General features: G+C 44.4%; 1 protein-coding gene across 1 annotated transcript; it reads left to right on the top strand.

Moving 5' to 3' along the window:
• The first annotated feature begins 637 nt into the window (after window positions 1-637).
• LOC148505631 (speriolin-like) lies at window positions 638-5,482 on the top strand. The gene is made up of 4 exons (XM_088447951.1): window positions 638-867; window positions 2,171-2,206; window positions 2,585-2,727; window positions 5,165-5,482. The coding sequence occupies exons 1-4, from the start codon at window positions 687-689 to the stop codon at window positions 5,480-5,482; spliced, it is 678 nt and encodes a 225-aa protein (XP_088304077.1). The 5' UTR covers window positions 638-686.
• The last annotated feature ends 11,378 nt before the right edge of the window (window positions 5,483-16,860 follow it).

Raw genomic sequence — 16,860 nt, 5'->3', positions numbered from 1 at the left:
TTCCTCTGGTAATTAGGTAGAACTCCATGCTAGTTCTAAACCTAATTACCTCCAGGGAAAGTTTAGTAATGATGAATAGGCCCCACAGTGCCTTGTAGCCCCATCCCCCTACTCATGTTCCTCCTCTCTCCTTTTCAGTTTCTTTTTCCACAGCTTGCGGTGCACTATTGCACTGCAGCTGTATTCAGCAAGCATGAGGCTGGCGCAGCAGAGCAAGGAAGGCACCTTGCTGCAATGCATACCCCCACTTACCTCATTGTGCCAGCCCTGGTTAGATATATTTTATTAAAATAGTGAAATACATTTTTAAATATTGAATTCAACAATGAAAAGAATCAAAAATTTCTCAGGATGTTTTTAAAAAAAAAATATGAATTAGTTAAGTGATTTACAATTATTCAGGATAATATGATTAAATTCCACAATATATCAATACTCTGCATGTCTGTGTGCTGATCTGTAGATGAGAGACTTGCTGGATGCCATTGCACAGCAACCACCTCACAAGCTGTCTGTGACATCACTCATGTCACAGTACAGTGGATGATCTCACACAAGCCTGACTATCTATAAAGCAGCTGGCTCCTGTTGGTGGCAGTTTGTATGTTTCAGTGGAGGAAACAGCTGAAAGATTTCCTAACAAGTTGGAACTGAAACCCCAAGGAGTTGTCTGTAAGGATAAAAACATGGAGGTCTTGAAAGGCAAAAATATCCGTCTGCTGAAAGAGAATGCCGAGCTCCGTAAGATGGTTGGGTTGATGCAGGAGAATGTTGAACTTCAAAACACCTTGAGGAAACATGAAAACCACGCACGCAACTTGTCACCCGAAGGAAAGCATGACAGTCCCAGGGACCACAATGACACTGGTAAGAGATAAGGAAAAAAGAGGAAAGGGGGTAAAGGGTTCTGTTAGAAGAATTTCTAGGTAGGTAAAAGCTAGAAGACAGATGTGCTCTATGACCAATAGTAGTAGATACAGGGTTCTTTTGCTGTTCAATATATCAGTACATAATACATATATAGGGTTTTTGTTTTTCATTTCTGTTTTGCTGCTAAAGTCTTCATTTTATACTATGTTGTTAGGTCTAAAGCGGCCCATACACGGTGCGATAAAGCAGCCGATCCGACGGATTGGTATGAGTTGGCAGCTATATCGCACCGTGTATGGGCCTAATGTCGGACCAAGCGCGCACCCATGGGGTCGTACATCTCACCCCCTGATCTTACTGCAGGTTCAGTCGATCAGGGGATGCAATGTGCGATCCCATGCAGCGCTAGGCAGATAGGGAGAGGGGAAATGGCATATCAGGCAGTCAGCCACCCCAACACACTGAGGGGCCTATTCATCAACACTAAAATAACGTTTTTAAGGACATTTTCCTTAAATAACGTTATTTTGGTATTCATGAACAGACTTAACACAGGAGATATCACAGATATCTCCTTGCTAAGTTCCCCTGCGTTAATTTCCACACTCCCCATACATTACGAAACTTAACGCATCTGTAGGCAGTGCTGCGCATGCGCTGGTTTTACAGATGTAACAGCACATGCGCAGCACTGTTTCCAGATGCGATAAGGTAGTGTAGGCAGGGAAAAGTATCTATTTCCCGAAAAGCTGTCATCGCAAAAATGACAGCTTTTCGGAATAGATACTTATGGAGAGGTGGAATGATGAATTCCACCTATACTTAGCTAGAACTCAATGAGAGTTCTAAAGCTAATTATCTCCAGAGAATTTTAATGTTTAATGAATAGGCCCCTGTGCGTGTCGGACGTTGGCTCCCCCATCGGGTCACACGGTGCCTAACGCACCGTGTATGCCCCGCTTAAGACAGTTATGGTTACTTTAATATGCAAGATTTGGAAATAGAGAAGAACAGTATAGGATGGGCAGTGTAACATGGTTGCCCTTTATATTACATGCCTGGAACACAGCCAAAACTGGAAGTATAGAAGTGTTATGATGCAATAATGCCAATCAATAATAGAATGAATATACATTTATATGTGCTTTCATTAAGAAACTTATCTGATGTTAAGGAAGTGTGTCATTATAAAGAAGGGAGATATAATGATGATTACTGTAATAAAATGCATTAGAATACAGGAATTAGAGTAGTGCTGGAATCTGAAATAAGTCTAATTAATTTTTTTTTTCATTATTAGATAGGGGAGACCATCACCAGTCACCACCATGCAAAGGTGAGAAACATATTACTATCACTTTCTCTACTGTTACTTATTTGCACTGAGACAAAAGCGATATGAGGGACATTGTATTTGTTTTGTGAGTACAATAAGATCGTTCTACTTCACACACACAACTCATAGATGTGGGTTGAATCTTATTCCTGGATGGATGGATGAATGAGTGGATGGATAGGTGGATGGAGGATGGAAGGATGGATGGGTGGACGGATGGTGGACAGATGGATGGGTGGGCGGATGGTGGACAGATGGATGGATAGATAGGTGGATGGAGGGTGAAAGGATGGATGGAATATGGGTGGACAGATGGCTGTATCGGTGGATGGAGGGTGGATTCCGCCTTTGGTCAATTTAATCTTTTATCACCCACAGATGAAAAGCAGATACAACTCTACCACACAATTGTTGGAGAGATTGCTTTTCAGTTGGAGCGCAGGATCCTATCTGCCATTTTCCAGCAGAAGTATCGACAGTATGGTTTCTTGGTGTCCAACATTGGAGAAAAAATTATCCAGGTAAAGAAAAAAAACTTACATTGGGAAGAAACAGACAAAGCAGTGTCAGGGAAGAAGTCTGCAATAAGATACCCATCCTCAGTGGATGATATTCTTCTTCTTCTTGGAAAGTTATAAAGTGTGGTTCAATTAATCCAAAAGAAAAAGTGGAAACTAATGTGTTTCTAAAGAGTAATAAAGGTGACTCATGGAAAGGTAAAAATATAAAACAAAACCTTTAAAATGTAATCAAGTTGCTTAAAATGTCACTTTCAACCCCCACTTCATTTTTATATAGTATTGTCCAACCCTTAGCAATCTCTTCACCTTTTCAAGATAAGCTTTTCTAGTATCAGTTGGGACTTTGGGCCTGATTCAGCAAGGAACGCAAAGAAGAGAACACACACTCGGCCGATGTTTTTGAAGTGCGCATACGTATGCATCGTACTGTGCATGCGCGAACTAGCCAGTGCGATCGGGTTATGGTACGCAGACTACACGCAGACCCTTCTGAAATTGATTGGCAGGAAGTGCCGTTTGTGGGTGGTGACAGGGGTGGTCAGGCAAACGCAGGCGTTATAACGCCGTTATAGGGGCGTGCATAATGAAGGCAGTGCGGCGGCATACTCAGCCATACCTTAAGCTGTATACAAGAAGCGGGTAGAATAAGTATTGAACACATTTTTCCCAGTAAATATATTTGCAATTGTAATGAAATTTTCACCAAATGTCAGCAACAACCCATGCAATCCACAGATGCTAAGAAATTGTAAACCATAGATGTCCATCATTTAAGTTATGTGTAATAATGTGAAATGATACAGGGAAAAAGTATTGAACATGCTTACTGAAAAGTATTTAATACTTCGTACAAAAGCCTTTGTTGGTAATGACAGCTTCAAGACGCCTCTTGTATGGAGAAACTAGTCGCATGCATTGCTCAGGTGTAATTTTGGACCATTCCTCCACGCAAACAGTTTTCAAATCTTGAAGGTTCCGTGGGCCTCTTTTATGAACTCTGATCTTTAATTCTTTCCATAGATTTTCAATTGGATTCAAGTCAGGTGATTGACTGGTCCATTCTAGCAGCTTTATTTTCTTTCTCTGAAACCAATTGAGAGTGTTTTTGGCTGTGTGTTTGGGATCATTGTCTTGCTGAAATGTCCACCCTTGTTTCATATTCAGCATCCTGGTAGATGGCAGCAGATTTTTATCAAGAATGTCTTGGTACATTTTTCCATTCATCCTTCCATCATCCACATGAAGTATGCCAGTACCGTATGCTGAAAAACAGCCCCACACCATGACGTTCCCACCTCCTAACTTCACTGTTGGTATGGTGTTTTTGGGGTGATGTGTAGTGCTATTTCTCCTTCAAACATGGTGTGTATTATGGCATCCAAAGAGTTCAATTTTGGTCTCATCTGACCAGACTATATTCTCGCAGTATTTCACAGACTTGTCCAAATGTTGTGCCGCAAACTTTAAACGAGCTTCAATGTGCTTTTTCTTCAGCAATGGAGTCTTGCGTGGTGAGCGTGCATACAGGCCACGATGGTTGAGTGCATTATTGTTTTCTTTGAAACAATTGTACCTGCTAATTCCAGGTCTTTCTGAAGCTCTCCACAAGTGGTCCTTGGCTCTTGGACAACTCTTCTGATAATTATTTTCACTCCTCTGTTAGAAATCTTGAGAGGAGCACCTGGTCCTGGCCGGTTTATGGTGAAATGATGTTCTTTCCATTTCCGGATTATGGTCCCAACAGTGCTCACTGGAACATTCAGAAATTTAGAAATCCTACTGTAACCAATGCCATCAGAATGTTTTGCAACAATAAGGTTGCGGTCTTGAGAGAGCCCTTTGCTTTTACCCATCATGAGAAGTTTCTTGTGTGACACCTTGATAATGAAACACATTTTTATAGGCCATCAGTTGGGACTGAACCAGCTTATATTAAGTTGCATTGACAAGGGGCAGGATTGCTTTCTAATTACTGATAGATTTCAGCTGGTGTCTTGGCTTTCCATGCCTTTTTGCACCTCCCTTTCTTAAAGTGTTTAATACTTTTTCCCTGGGTCATTTCACATTATTACACATAACTTAATTTATGGACATCTATAGTTTGATTTATTTGCATGTGTGGATTGAATGGGTTGTTGCTGACATTTGGTGAAAATTTCATTACAATAGCCCCATTACAAATATATTTACTGAGAAAAATGTTGATGTGTTCAATACTTATTTTACCCACTGTAAGAAATGCCATAAAATCTAACTTTCAAAGTTTGTGTGTGATAATTGTTGCTGGGTTGTCTTTATTGTATGACCTCCCCAATACGTGATGTAAGATTTTATTAAGTCTGACCAGTTGTCCTTTCTTTTTACTGCACTTTGGAACATACAGACATATTATAAGTCATTGTAATGCTGTTATTGCTTTCATTACCCCTCCCCACAGGTGACTACCTGCCCATTCACAAGCAAAGTTGATGAGAAACTAAGAGCTGAACTGACTCAGCGCTACCATGAAACTATGAATCGCCTGAAAAAGTTAGGGTATAATAAGCAGGTCCACCCCGTCTTATCAGAGTACCTGGTGAACACGTATGGAGTAATGAAGGACGACACCAAGGAAGTTGTGTGCCAGAGTAACAGAGAGACCGTGCTCAGGATGGTGAGAGAGTGCACTCCAAAAAATATAGTGGAAGATGTGGAAATTCTTTTCAACTGTCTCCACTATATGTCAGTGGAAGATGGAAAGCCGCTCTTCATTTAGTCAGCGAACATGGCATTGTCACCCACCACTAACAGAGACAATGCCCAAACATCGTCTTCATCAGGACAACAGAAACCTACACTACATACCATCTGTGATTGACATTAGTTCGCTGCAAAATGTACATTTTGTAAAACCAAAATGTTATTGATTTGTCATTATTGGTCTTGGCATTATCACATAAGGGTGATGTAGCAACAGTATAAACTGGACCCATATAAACAAACACACAAGGAAACATCTGCAATTCAGACAGCACACCACAATCAGTAATACCTCTGGTCAGCAGCATTGTATCTTTACAATTATTTAGCAACCATCCAAAAGAAATAAGGTGTAAAATATCAGAAAGAAAATAATTCTATAATAACCAAAAGAAGGCACTATGCTACAGTTACACCAGGGTATATTAAGTGCAGTGTGTGTTCTCATTGGATATAAATACATTATTTGACAGTATAAAAAAATACAAAATCAGAATGAACGATATTAAATAAAACAAAATGTAATGTTAATGGCAGGTGCAAAACAGATATATCACAGTGATCTTACATTAAATATATCAGAGCTGGGAAACCACTGCTTGAACAAACTAATGTGAAACTGATCACAGTGAATGCAAATGAGGAGTACAATAGGGTCTGGCTATCAACTTTCAGCCAGGGGGCATACACAAGCAAGTGGCCCAGCTTTTCTACCAGCACTGTCCCACCCAACGGGCCGCAGTGTTTCACAGGTGGGGAAAGGTTGTAAGAGCACTGTCTCATGGCTGCTCTGCTGTACAGAACAATGGGTGAATAAATGCTGTGTGGGGGGTAAGCCTGGGGGCAGCTCAGGTAGCGCTGGCACACCATCGCATCCTAAATTCATACTCCCATGTGTTGGGAGGGGATGTAGTTGGCATCCCGGCGGTCAGGATGCTGGCACCCAGAATGCCGGCGCTGGAAGCCCAACATCAGTCAGAAACCTTGCACCAGCATCCTGATGGTAAGTATTGGGGTTGGGAGTTAGGTTAGGCACTAGGGGGAAGGCTAGGGTTAGGCTGCGGGGGGAGGGTTAGGTTTAGGCTATGGGGAGGGAGGTTTATGGGTAAGGGTAGGGTTAGAGTACTTACCATCCGGTGTCGGTATTTTAACCCAGTTGGGATGTCGGCATCGGGATACTCGAGCGCCGGGATCCTGAACGCAGGCATCCCGTACCCAACCCATTGGGAGGTATGCAGACATACATACACACACACTATAACACTAATATATGTTAGAACTACTTACCATTGCAGTTGATTCTCTGGGTCATAGTACTCATATCTAAAAGAGTGCAAACATTATTTATAATTGTGTAGTATATTTATTTCAATAAAATTGCCACAATATGTGGCACTCAAAATAAACTCACTGGAAGCCATGCATCCTGACGAAAGTCTTTTTGCTGTCTTCCCCTATTTTGAGTGCTGCCAAATGTGGAGATTTGTGTCAAGCTGCCACCTCAGGACCTACTTCTACTTGGGAGAGCACCAGGGCACCGATACTTTTGCTTATTGCATAGGGGATATATATCTATATATAATTTAATAAATAGAATTGATATAGAGTGCATAAAAGTGCTTATGCTGGCCATACACTCTGCAATTATCGGGACGATCCGCCCGATATCGGCGGATCGTCGCGATAATTGCAGCGTGTATGCGGGCGACCGAGGGTTAAATATTGCTCGGTCGGGCATGCTGGATTGTCCAGCATGCCCGTCCGATGCGATATTTACCCGGGAAACTGTCGGCCGCATCGGGCAGTGTATGCCCAGCGCGGCCGACAGACAGACATTTCCTGTGTTCCTTCCTACGGAAGGAACAGGGAAATGTCTCCTCCCCCGGGGGCGGAGCGCGGATGTCGGGCTATACACTGTGAGATTTCTCTCACAGTGTATGCCGCGGACATCTGCGGCTGGCAGCCAGCCAGATAAAATGTCTGTCGGTCTGACAGACATTTTATCTGGCAGTGTATGCCCAGCATAAGTGACGTGTGATATTGAAAATATAAACAAATATATAGTATCAATATAATGTATAAAAAACACACTTCAGATAAAAACAACAAAGTGCAGCTGTGCAGAGAAAAATATAAATTTCTATAAAAACAATTATAATTCAAAGTGTCAATAATTTATATATTCAGTGTCTCTAGTGCAAGTAGGGTGTTTTCTGTGAAAATAGGCAAAATACGTGAGTATATAGAAAAACCACAAATATTCACTATAATATATATAAAAAAACACTATTTAGTAAATCAGAAAGTGACTGTGCAATAATGGTTTGCACAGTAAAATACAATACATAAATGTAAATATAAAACATATATATAAAAACAAATGGACAGACAGACAAGTAAAATTCAAGCAGCAAAAAGCTTTTCTCAGTACAGGTTGAGTCTCCCATATCCAAAATGCTTGGGACCAGGGGTATTTTGGATATCGGAATATTCCGTATTTTGGAATATTTGTATATTATAATGAAATATCTTGGGAATGGGACCCAAATATACACACAGAATGCATTTATGTGTTATATACACCTTATACACACAGCCTGCAGGTAATTTTATACAATATTTTTTATAATTTTGTGCATCAAAAAAAGTTTGTGTACATACATGAAATTCATTTATGTTTCATATACACCTTATACACACAGCCTGAAGGTTACTTTATACAATATTTGTAATAATTTGTGCCTTAGACAAAGTTTATGTACATTAAACCATCAAAAATCAAAGGTTTCATTATCTCAGTCATACTGAAAATATTCCGTATTTCGGAATATTCCGTATTTCGGAATATTTGGATATGGGAGACTCAACCTGTATTGGTTTTGGAAGTTCCAGGAAGGCAAAGTGGTGTAGTCCCAATGCGTTTCGTCTGTTATCTATGCTTCTTCAAGGGGATAAATATATCAAGCAAATATCCACATAAAAGTGAAAAAGCATAGCACTCAGCAGACTGAAGAAACATTCAGGTGTTTTTTCCTACAGGAGTTATAGGCGTTGGACTCAATTTTCACCGTGGTCCTACGGTGGTTGCAGAATGCAACTCTGATTTTTATAATAAGGTTGTCATTTCCACCCACACGTCATATATTGTAAATGGTGAAATAAATACGACAAGCCTCCATTGTAGAGATCAATTAACCCATTCCATGATCAGACACATTGTATAGTATACTCACCTTGATTTGGATATCTTATAAGCCTTGGACATTCATTTTATCTTCCCAATGTTCATCAGTGTTTTAAGATGAATCCTTTAAATCGGTCCTAAAATAATTTTGGATAAGGACTTGTTTCTTTACAAGACAGTGGACTTTATTTTTCAGTTAATATGAAATTAAAAAGGTCTAAGTGGTGTTTGTGATTTCACCGAAACCCCCGCCAAAAAAAAAACATACAATACTATTTTTGAAGACAAAATTTTCAATTTTAAAAATACCAAAAACTTTGAAATCCAATAAAACAGTGATAAAATAAAAGTAAAAATAAAAATGAAATGAATGAGTGGAATGTTTCAATGTGAAATACCGAGCAACGCATTTTCTATTTATCAATCATATGTATGTATGCATATGGAGATAGATTAATAAAAATCAGTATATATATATATATATATGTATATATATATAAATATAAATCACCAAAGTCCTTAATGAAAGAACAAGGCGGCCCTCCAATTCATCAAAAGCATAAATATTTGTATTCAAAACATTACAGTGGTAATGTGACCATCATCGATGTTTCAAAGTCATTAAGGACCTCATTCAGAGTCGGTCGTTGCGGCTGCACGGTCGTAAGGGAAAAGGGGCCAGATATGCAAATGATGCACTCGCAAGTTGCGTCCTTAAGATCAGATCGTTAGCTGGCCGACCAAGGGGAGGATGCGGCCATAAGACAAAAAATACGCCTTCTCGCACGCATTACACGTCATCTCCGGCCATATAAGGATTAATCGAGACCATCGGAACTGGTCGTAGAGCTTAATGTTGACCATACCCTCTCTTAAGCACTACGTTCAGGTCAGTGTACAAACCACCCATGTCACGTGTGCCATGACACTACTTTGTTAGTTATGCACTCCCATAAAACGCCGTTCGCATAATTAGACACGCCTGCGTTCGGATCTCCACTCCCCCGTTTTCTAGCACCTTCCCCTGTTACCACCCACAAACGCCTCGTTCTGTCACTCAAACTACCGACCTGGCTGTGTTCAAGGAGAGACAAATTTCTGATCGTAGCAGCTAGTTTGCGCACGCACATTGCGAACTTTACGCATGCGCAGTTTAGCGAACATCGGTGGCGTACGACCGTGCGGCCGCAATGACCAACTCTGAATGAGGTCCTTAGACCTTTTCTTAAGGATGTATCACTGTGCATAAATCAGGATCAGTGATACATGCTGAAGAAAAAGTCTAAATGACTTTGAAACGTCGATGATGGTCACATTACCAATGTAATGTTTTGAATACAAATATTTATGCTTTTGATGAATTGGAGTACCGCCTTGTTCTTTCATTAAGGACTTTGGGGATTTACATGATTTGATTTGGGAAGGCACCCTATTTGTGTACCGATTATCCGGAATGCCAGGCTATCCAGGGACATTATATATATATATATATATATATATATATTTATATTTATATAAATACAATACCTATATTGCGCTACATCAGCCAATTTATCTTAAAATGCAAACATAAAAAACATACAGTACAATTCGTTAAAAATAATTTTTAGTAAAGGCTGCTTCCCCAAGTGTGGTCTCTTGCCAGTATGGAGATGGGCGGTAGAACTGCGCTCTCGTTGACCAGGGGGTGGTGTGTTGTGGTTTCGGGGTGCTGCACCTTTGTGTGGGAGTACCTTTCCCGCACTGAAAACGTATGGGGGTAGGGGGGGTAAGGTGCGCTCTTCCTGCTAGTACTGGTGATGACTTGTGCGTGTTTGTGAGTGGTGTTAATTAGAATGTTTCTTCTGGTGGTGGTGATGTTTTGGGAGTGAGGAGGGTGTGATTGGGTATGGAGTGTAGTTTGGAGTAATGTGAAAAGGGGAATGGAATAGGATCAAAATGAGGCCAGCGAGACACAGTAATTTTGGGCAAAATCTTTTATTGAGTAGTTACAATGCTGCTCTGTTAAGGTCCCGGGCAGGTGGGTGGGGTTCAGTGATGAGTGGTGATGAGACTGGGGAGGTAGGTGGACCCTTTTAGGGGGCTCCTTCCCATGCGGTTCAGTGACCTTGCACGTCACCCCTGCTGGACCTATGGTCGACAGTCTAGGAAGTCTCGGGGGGTGAGGGAATTTGCAGAGTGGGTTGGAACACCTGTGCGGCGTCCCGCTTGTTGGTGTGAGTCCTGGCAGTACTTACCTACCGGTAGGTTTTTTGTTGTGGTGATGTAGGTCGATGTTGCGGCCGTTGCAGATTGGTTGGAAGCTGCAGGTTTGTTGGTGAGCTGGATCAGCGTGTTGCTGGTGTGCTGCAAGTGCACAGCTGTTCTGATTGGTCTGCGGAGGTCAGCGACCGTAGTATGCAGCTGAAATTGGCTCTCGGTCGTGCCGCTGGTGGTGCGGAGCCAGAGGTGTGGATGGGTGAGCTACTTGGAGGCTGGGTTGCAGCGTGTGTGCTGGGACCACCCCTGATGGGTGGTCTGCCCGGGATACTGATTCAAAAAAAGCCAGGGAGGAGGGGGGATGTGGAAAGTGTGACCGGGATGGAGCTGGTCACTGGCGATGGGGTCTTCTATTTTTAAGTGAGGGGAGGGCTCTGTTCGTGGTGACGATGGGCCATAATGCCCGGGTGGCCCGATGGATAACTGCACTGGAAGTGTTAATTGACTTTTCAAGGGAATAACAGCCTCTGAGTATTAAGTACTTCCTTTTTCTGCTTATAGAACAAAGCTGGATCATAGCCCCTTTGTAAAAACTTGTCGACAATACTGTCCAGACTGACTTCTATCTTAATGGGGTCACTAGTGATCCTGGCCACCCTAATCATCTGCGATTTGGGAAGGCCCTTCTAGAGGGCCGGTGGATGGTGGCTACTATCCTGCAGTAAGGTGTTTTATCGGTTGGTTTGGTGTAGATCCCTATGCTGATGTGGCCATTAACTATAGAGACCTGGATGTCCAGATAGTTCAATGAATCTGAGCTGCACCGCGTGTGTAGCGCTGACCGGACGGAGTTCGGTCAGCGCTACACTGACAAACACACAGCCGCCGGCTCCGGCAGCTGTGTGTTTGTTGTAAGCAGCAGCCAATGAGAGTCTGTCAGACTCTCATTAGCTGCTCCTGCGCCCACTGCGGGAGCCGCTCCATCTTCCGGCTCCCGCAGTGGGCAATGGGAGAGATGTCATGATGTCATATGATGTGTCCCATAATGCAGAGCGGCACGGGAGGACAGACGGAGGAGCAGATGGCGGCGGCGGGAGCGGGGATTCAGGTGTTTTTTTTTATTTTGTTTTTTATATTACGTGTGTCTACTGGTGGGGGGGTGTCTGGCACTACTGGGGGCACTACAAAGGGGGGACTACTACTACTGGGGGCATTACAAGGGGGGTGGGGGACTACAACTACTGGGGGCACTACAAGGGGGGGACTACTACTACTGGGGGCACTACAAGGGGGAGGGGACTACTACTACTGAGGACTACTACTACTGGGGGCACTATAAGGGGACTACTACTACTACTGGGGGCACTACAAGGGGGATGGGGGACTACTACTACTGGGGACTACTACTACTGGGGACACTACAAGGGGGGGACTACTACTACTAGGGACACTACAAGGGGGGGACTACTACTGGGGGCACTACAGGGGGGGACTACTACTACTGGGGGCACTACAAGGGGGGGACTACTACTAATGGGGGCACTACAAAGGGGGGGACTACTACTACTGGGGACACTGCAAATGGGGGGACTACTACTACTGGGGGCACTACAAAGGGGGGGACTACTACTACTGGGGGAACTAGAAGGGGGGGACTACTACTGGGGGCACTACTGGAGGCCTGCATAAGGGTGTTCTCTCCTGTGGCACACGGGGGCACTGCAGGCACTGCACGACAGGGGGCTGCCCTAATCTTTATTTTTACCTTACATTAATCCCATATGGACCCGCCTCCTCCCTGGAACACTGGAGGGGGGGGGGCTCTGTAGCACGCATATTCTTCGGACACACACGCTACTCCTCTGCCAGGGCCGCCTGCATGCATTTGCCCCCCAGGCTAAAAGTTGATAGCCAGCCCCTGAGGTTGGGAGACAGAGGAGGAGGGGCCAGCCTGTAAACCAAATAAACCCCTCAAACATGCTTGATAGAAATAAAAACAGAGAAACAAACTTTTGTTTATCTTATGCAGCTACAGGACAGAGCAGCAGTGAGGACCTCATTCAGAGTTGGTCGTTGCGGCCGCACGGTTGTACGCCACCGATGTTCGCTAAACTGCGCATGCGTAAAGTTCGCAATGCGCGTGCGCAAACTAGCTGCTACAATCAGAAATTTCTCTCTCCTTGAACACAGCCAGGTCGGTAGTTTGAGTGACAGAATGAGGCGTTTGTGAGTGGTAACAGGGGAAGGTGCTTGAAAACGGGGGAGTGGAGAGCCGAACGCAGACGTGCCTAATTATGCGAACAGCGTTTTATGGGAGTGCATAATTAACAGAGTAGTGTCATGGCACATGTGACATGGGTGGTTTGTACACTGTCCTGATCGTAGAGAGGGTATGGTCAACCTTAAGCTCTACGACCAGTTCCGATGGTTTCTGATGGTCTCGATTAATCCTTATATGGCCGGAGATGATGTGTAATGCGTACGAGAAGGGGGCGTATTTTTTGTCTTACGGCCGCATCCTCCCCTTGTTCGGCTAACGATCCGATCTTAAGGACGCAACTTGCGAGTGCATCATTTGCATATCCGGCCCCTTTTCCCTTACGACCGTGCGACCGCTATGACTGACTCTGAATGAGGTCCTGTGTGCTCCCCCCAATATTCCCCTCCTCACCAGTGGGACAGTCCCAAAAAAATGGGACTTTCCTGCTGAATGTGGGTTGTTGGGAGGTATGCGATAGGGCACATTATACAATGTAATAAATGTCACACCTCAGGCGTGGTTTGTGCAGCCTGAGCGGACCTCTGCTATCCTGGACAGGCACCGGAACAGTAAGAAGGTGGTTTTAATAGTCCGGAGCGTGACCATAAATTGATAAAGGCAGTGGTACAATTACATGCCTCCCAATTGTCCTTCCTTAGTCCCTAGTAAAGGGCTCTGGGTCTCACTCAGACCCGCTCGCGAGCGCAGGACGCTCGCAAGCGGGTCGATGTTACCCCAAACCGCATGCGCACGACGGAGGGAGCTCCGTCGTGCGCATGCGCGAGACCCGGACAGCGACAGCCATGCTGTCGCTCCGAGTCTCGCACCAAAGGGGGCGTGCTGTCGATGGTGACTGACAGCACGCCCCCTTTGGTGGGCATGCCGTGGGCGTGGCTGCCAGACGGAGGCGTTCCCATGGGAACGCCTACCGTCTGGGTCCGGCCCCACTGACATCACTAGTGATGTCAGTGGGAGTGATTTTGGCTCTGATAGAGCCAAAATCACAGAGCCAAAATCACTCCAGGGCTTGCGGCCACGAGACCCTACCGCAGGGTCTCGTCGCAAGCCCGATGGTCTTGACTGGTCAGAGCGTCCGGTCAGAGCGTCCGGCTCTGAATCAGGGCCTCTGTCAGAGCGTCCGGTCAGAATCAGGGCCTCTGTCCTTCCTTCCTGACTGGGACAGCATTTGCTAGTGAATGGCAGTAGCCATGATGTGTGTGGAATCCAAACCATGTTTTCAAGGTAGGGGAACAAGGCTTGATGCATCGTCATGCCCCATCTCGTGCGCACCAGAACTTTGTCATTGAGAAACGGGCAAGTAACATAATGAAACTGTGATTACACGCTGATGCTGTTCTCACCAACATCTACCTTCTCTGTTATACAGGAGTATAATCACCACATTACAAAAGTAAATAAATAATGGAAGGAGAACATTCTGGGGCTGATTCTGAATCGGATGTAATGTCAGTGTCGGGCGCAGTGCATGCATCTAAGGCGCAGTGCATAGAGTACATCTAAGGCGCAGTACATACAGTACATCTAAGGCGCAGTGCATACATCTAAGGCACAGTGCTTACAGCACATCTAAGGCGCAGAGCATACAGTACATCTAAGGCGCAGTGCATACATCTAAGGCGCTGTGCGTACAGCTAAGGTGCAGTGCATACATCTAAGGCGCAGTGCAAACATCTAAGGCGCAGTGCATACATCTAAGGTACAGTGCATACAGTACATCTAAGGCCCAGTGCATACAGTACATCTAAGGCGCAGTGCATACATCTAAGGCGCTGTGCATACATCTAAGGCGCTGTGCGTACAGCTAAGGTGCAGTGCATACATCTAAGGCGCAGTGCAAACATCTAAGGCGCAGTGCAAACATCTAAGGTACAGTGCATACAGTACATCTAAGGTCCAGTGCATACAGTACATCTAAGGCCCAGTGCATACAGTACATCTAAGGCACAGTGCATACATCTAAGGCACAGTGCTTACAGTACATCTAAGGCACAGAGCATACAGTACATCTAACGCGCAGTGCATACAGTACATCTAAGGCGCAGTGCAAACATCTAAGGCGCAGTGCATACATCTAAGGTACAGTGCATACAGTACATCTAAGGCTCAGTGCATACAGTACATCTAAGGCGCAGTGCATACAGTACATCTAAGGTGCAGAGCATATAGTACATCTAAGGCACAGTGCATACATCTAAGGCGCAGTGCATACATCTAAAGAGCAGTGCATACAGTACATCTAAGGCGCAAACATCTAAGCCGCTGTGCATACATCTAAGGAGCAGTGCATACAGTACATCTAAGGCGCAGTGCATACATCTAAGGCGCAGTGCATACAGTACATTTAAGACGCAGTGCATACAGTACATCTAAGGAGCAGTGCATACATCTAAGGAGCAGTGCATACAGTACATCTAAGGCGCAGTGCATACATTTAAGGCACAGTGCATACAGTACATCTAAGGCGCATACATATAAGGCGCAGTGCATACATCTAAGGCGCAGTGCATACAGTACATCTAAGGCGCAGTGCACACAGTACATCTAAGGTGCAGTGCATACATCTAAGGAGCAGTGCATACATCTAAGGCGCAGTGCATACAGTACATCTAAGGAGCAGCACATACATCTAAGGCGCAGAGCATACATCTGAAGCGCAGAGCATACATCTAAAGCGCAGTGCATACAGTACATCTAAGGTGCGGTGCATACATCTAAGGTGCAGTTCATACATCTAAGGCGCAGTGCATACATCTATGGTGCAGTACATACATCTAAAGAGCAGTGCATACATCTAAGGTGCAGAGCATACATCTAAAGTGCAGTGCATAAGGTACATCTAAGGCGCAGTGCATACAGTACAACTAAGGAGCAGTGCATACATCTAAAGAGCAGTGCATACATCTAAGGCGCAGAGCACATATCTAAAGTGCAGTCCATACAATACATCTAAGGCGCAGTGCATACATCTAAGGCGTAGAGCATACATCTAAAGTGCAGTGCATACATTTAAGGCACAGTGCATACATTACATCTAAGGTGCAGTGCATACATCTAAGGTGCAGTGCATACAGTACATCTAAGGCGCATAGATCTAAGGCACAGTGCATACATCTAAGGAGCAGTGCATACACCTAAGACGCAGTGCATACAGTACATCTAAGACGCAGTGCATACAGTACATCTAAGACGCAGTGCATACAGCACATCTAAGGCGCAGTGCATACATTTAAGGCACAGTGCATACATTACATCTAAGATGCAGTGCATACATCTAAGGTGCAGTGCATACAGTACATCTAAGGCGCAGTGCATACAGTACATCTAAGACGCAGTGCATACAGCACATCTAAGGCGCAGTGCATACATTTAAGGCACAGTGCATACATTACATCTAAGATGCAGTGCATACATCTAAGGTGCAGTGCATACAGTACATCTAAGGCGCAGCGCATACATCATACGTACCTACCCTCCCGATTTGGTCGGGAGCCTCCCGAAAATCGGGTGCCGCTCCCGGCCCCCTGGAAAGGTCCATCTGGCTTCCCCTGCGAATACAGTATTATCCCCGGCAGCGGGGGGCCCGATGACGCAATCTAAGGAGCAGTGCATACATCTAAGACGCAGTGCATACAGTACATCTAAGGCGCAGTGCATACAGTACATCTAAGGAGCAGCACATACATCTAGGGCGCAGTGCATAGATTTAAGGCGCAGTGCATACATTACCATA

Source organism: Taudactylus pleione, unplaced genomic scaffold, assembly GCF_031769625.1.
Source record: "Taudactylus pleione unplaced genomic scaffold, aTauple2 ptg000446l, whole genome shotgun sequence".
Classification (NCBI taxonomy): domain Eukaryota; kingdom Metazoa; phylum Chordata; class Amphibia; order Anura; family Myobatrachidae; genus Taudactylus; species Taudactylus pleione.
This window is presented reverse-complemented; position numbering and strand designations above follow the sequence as displayed.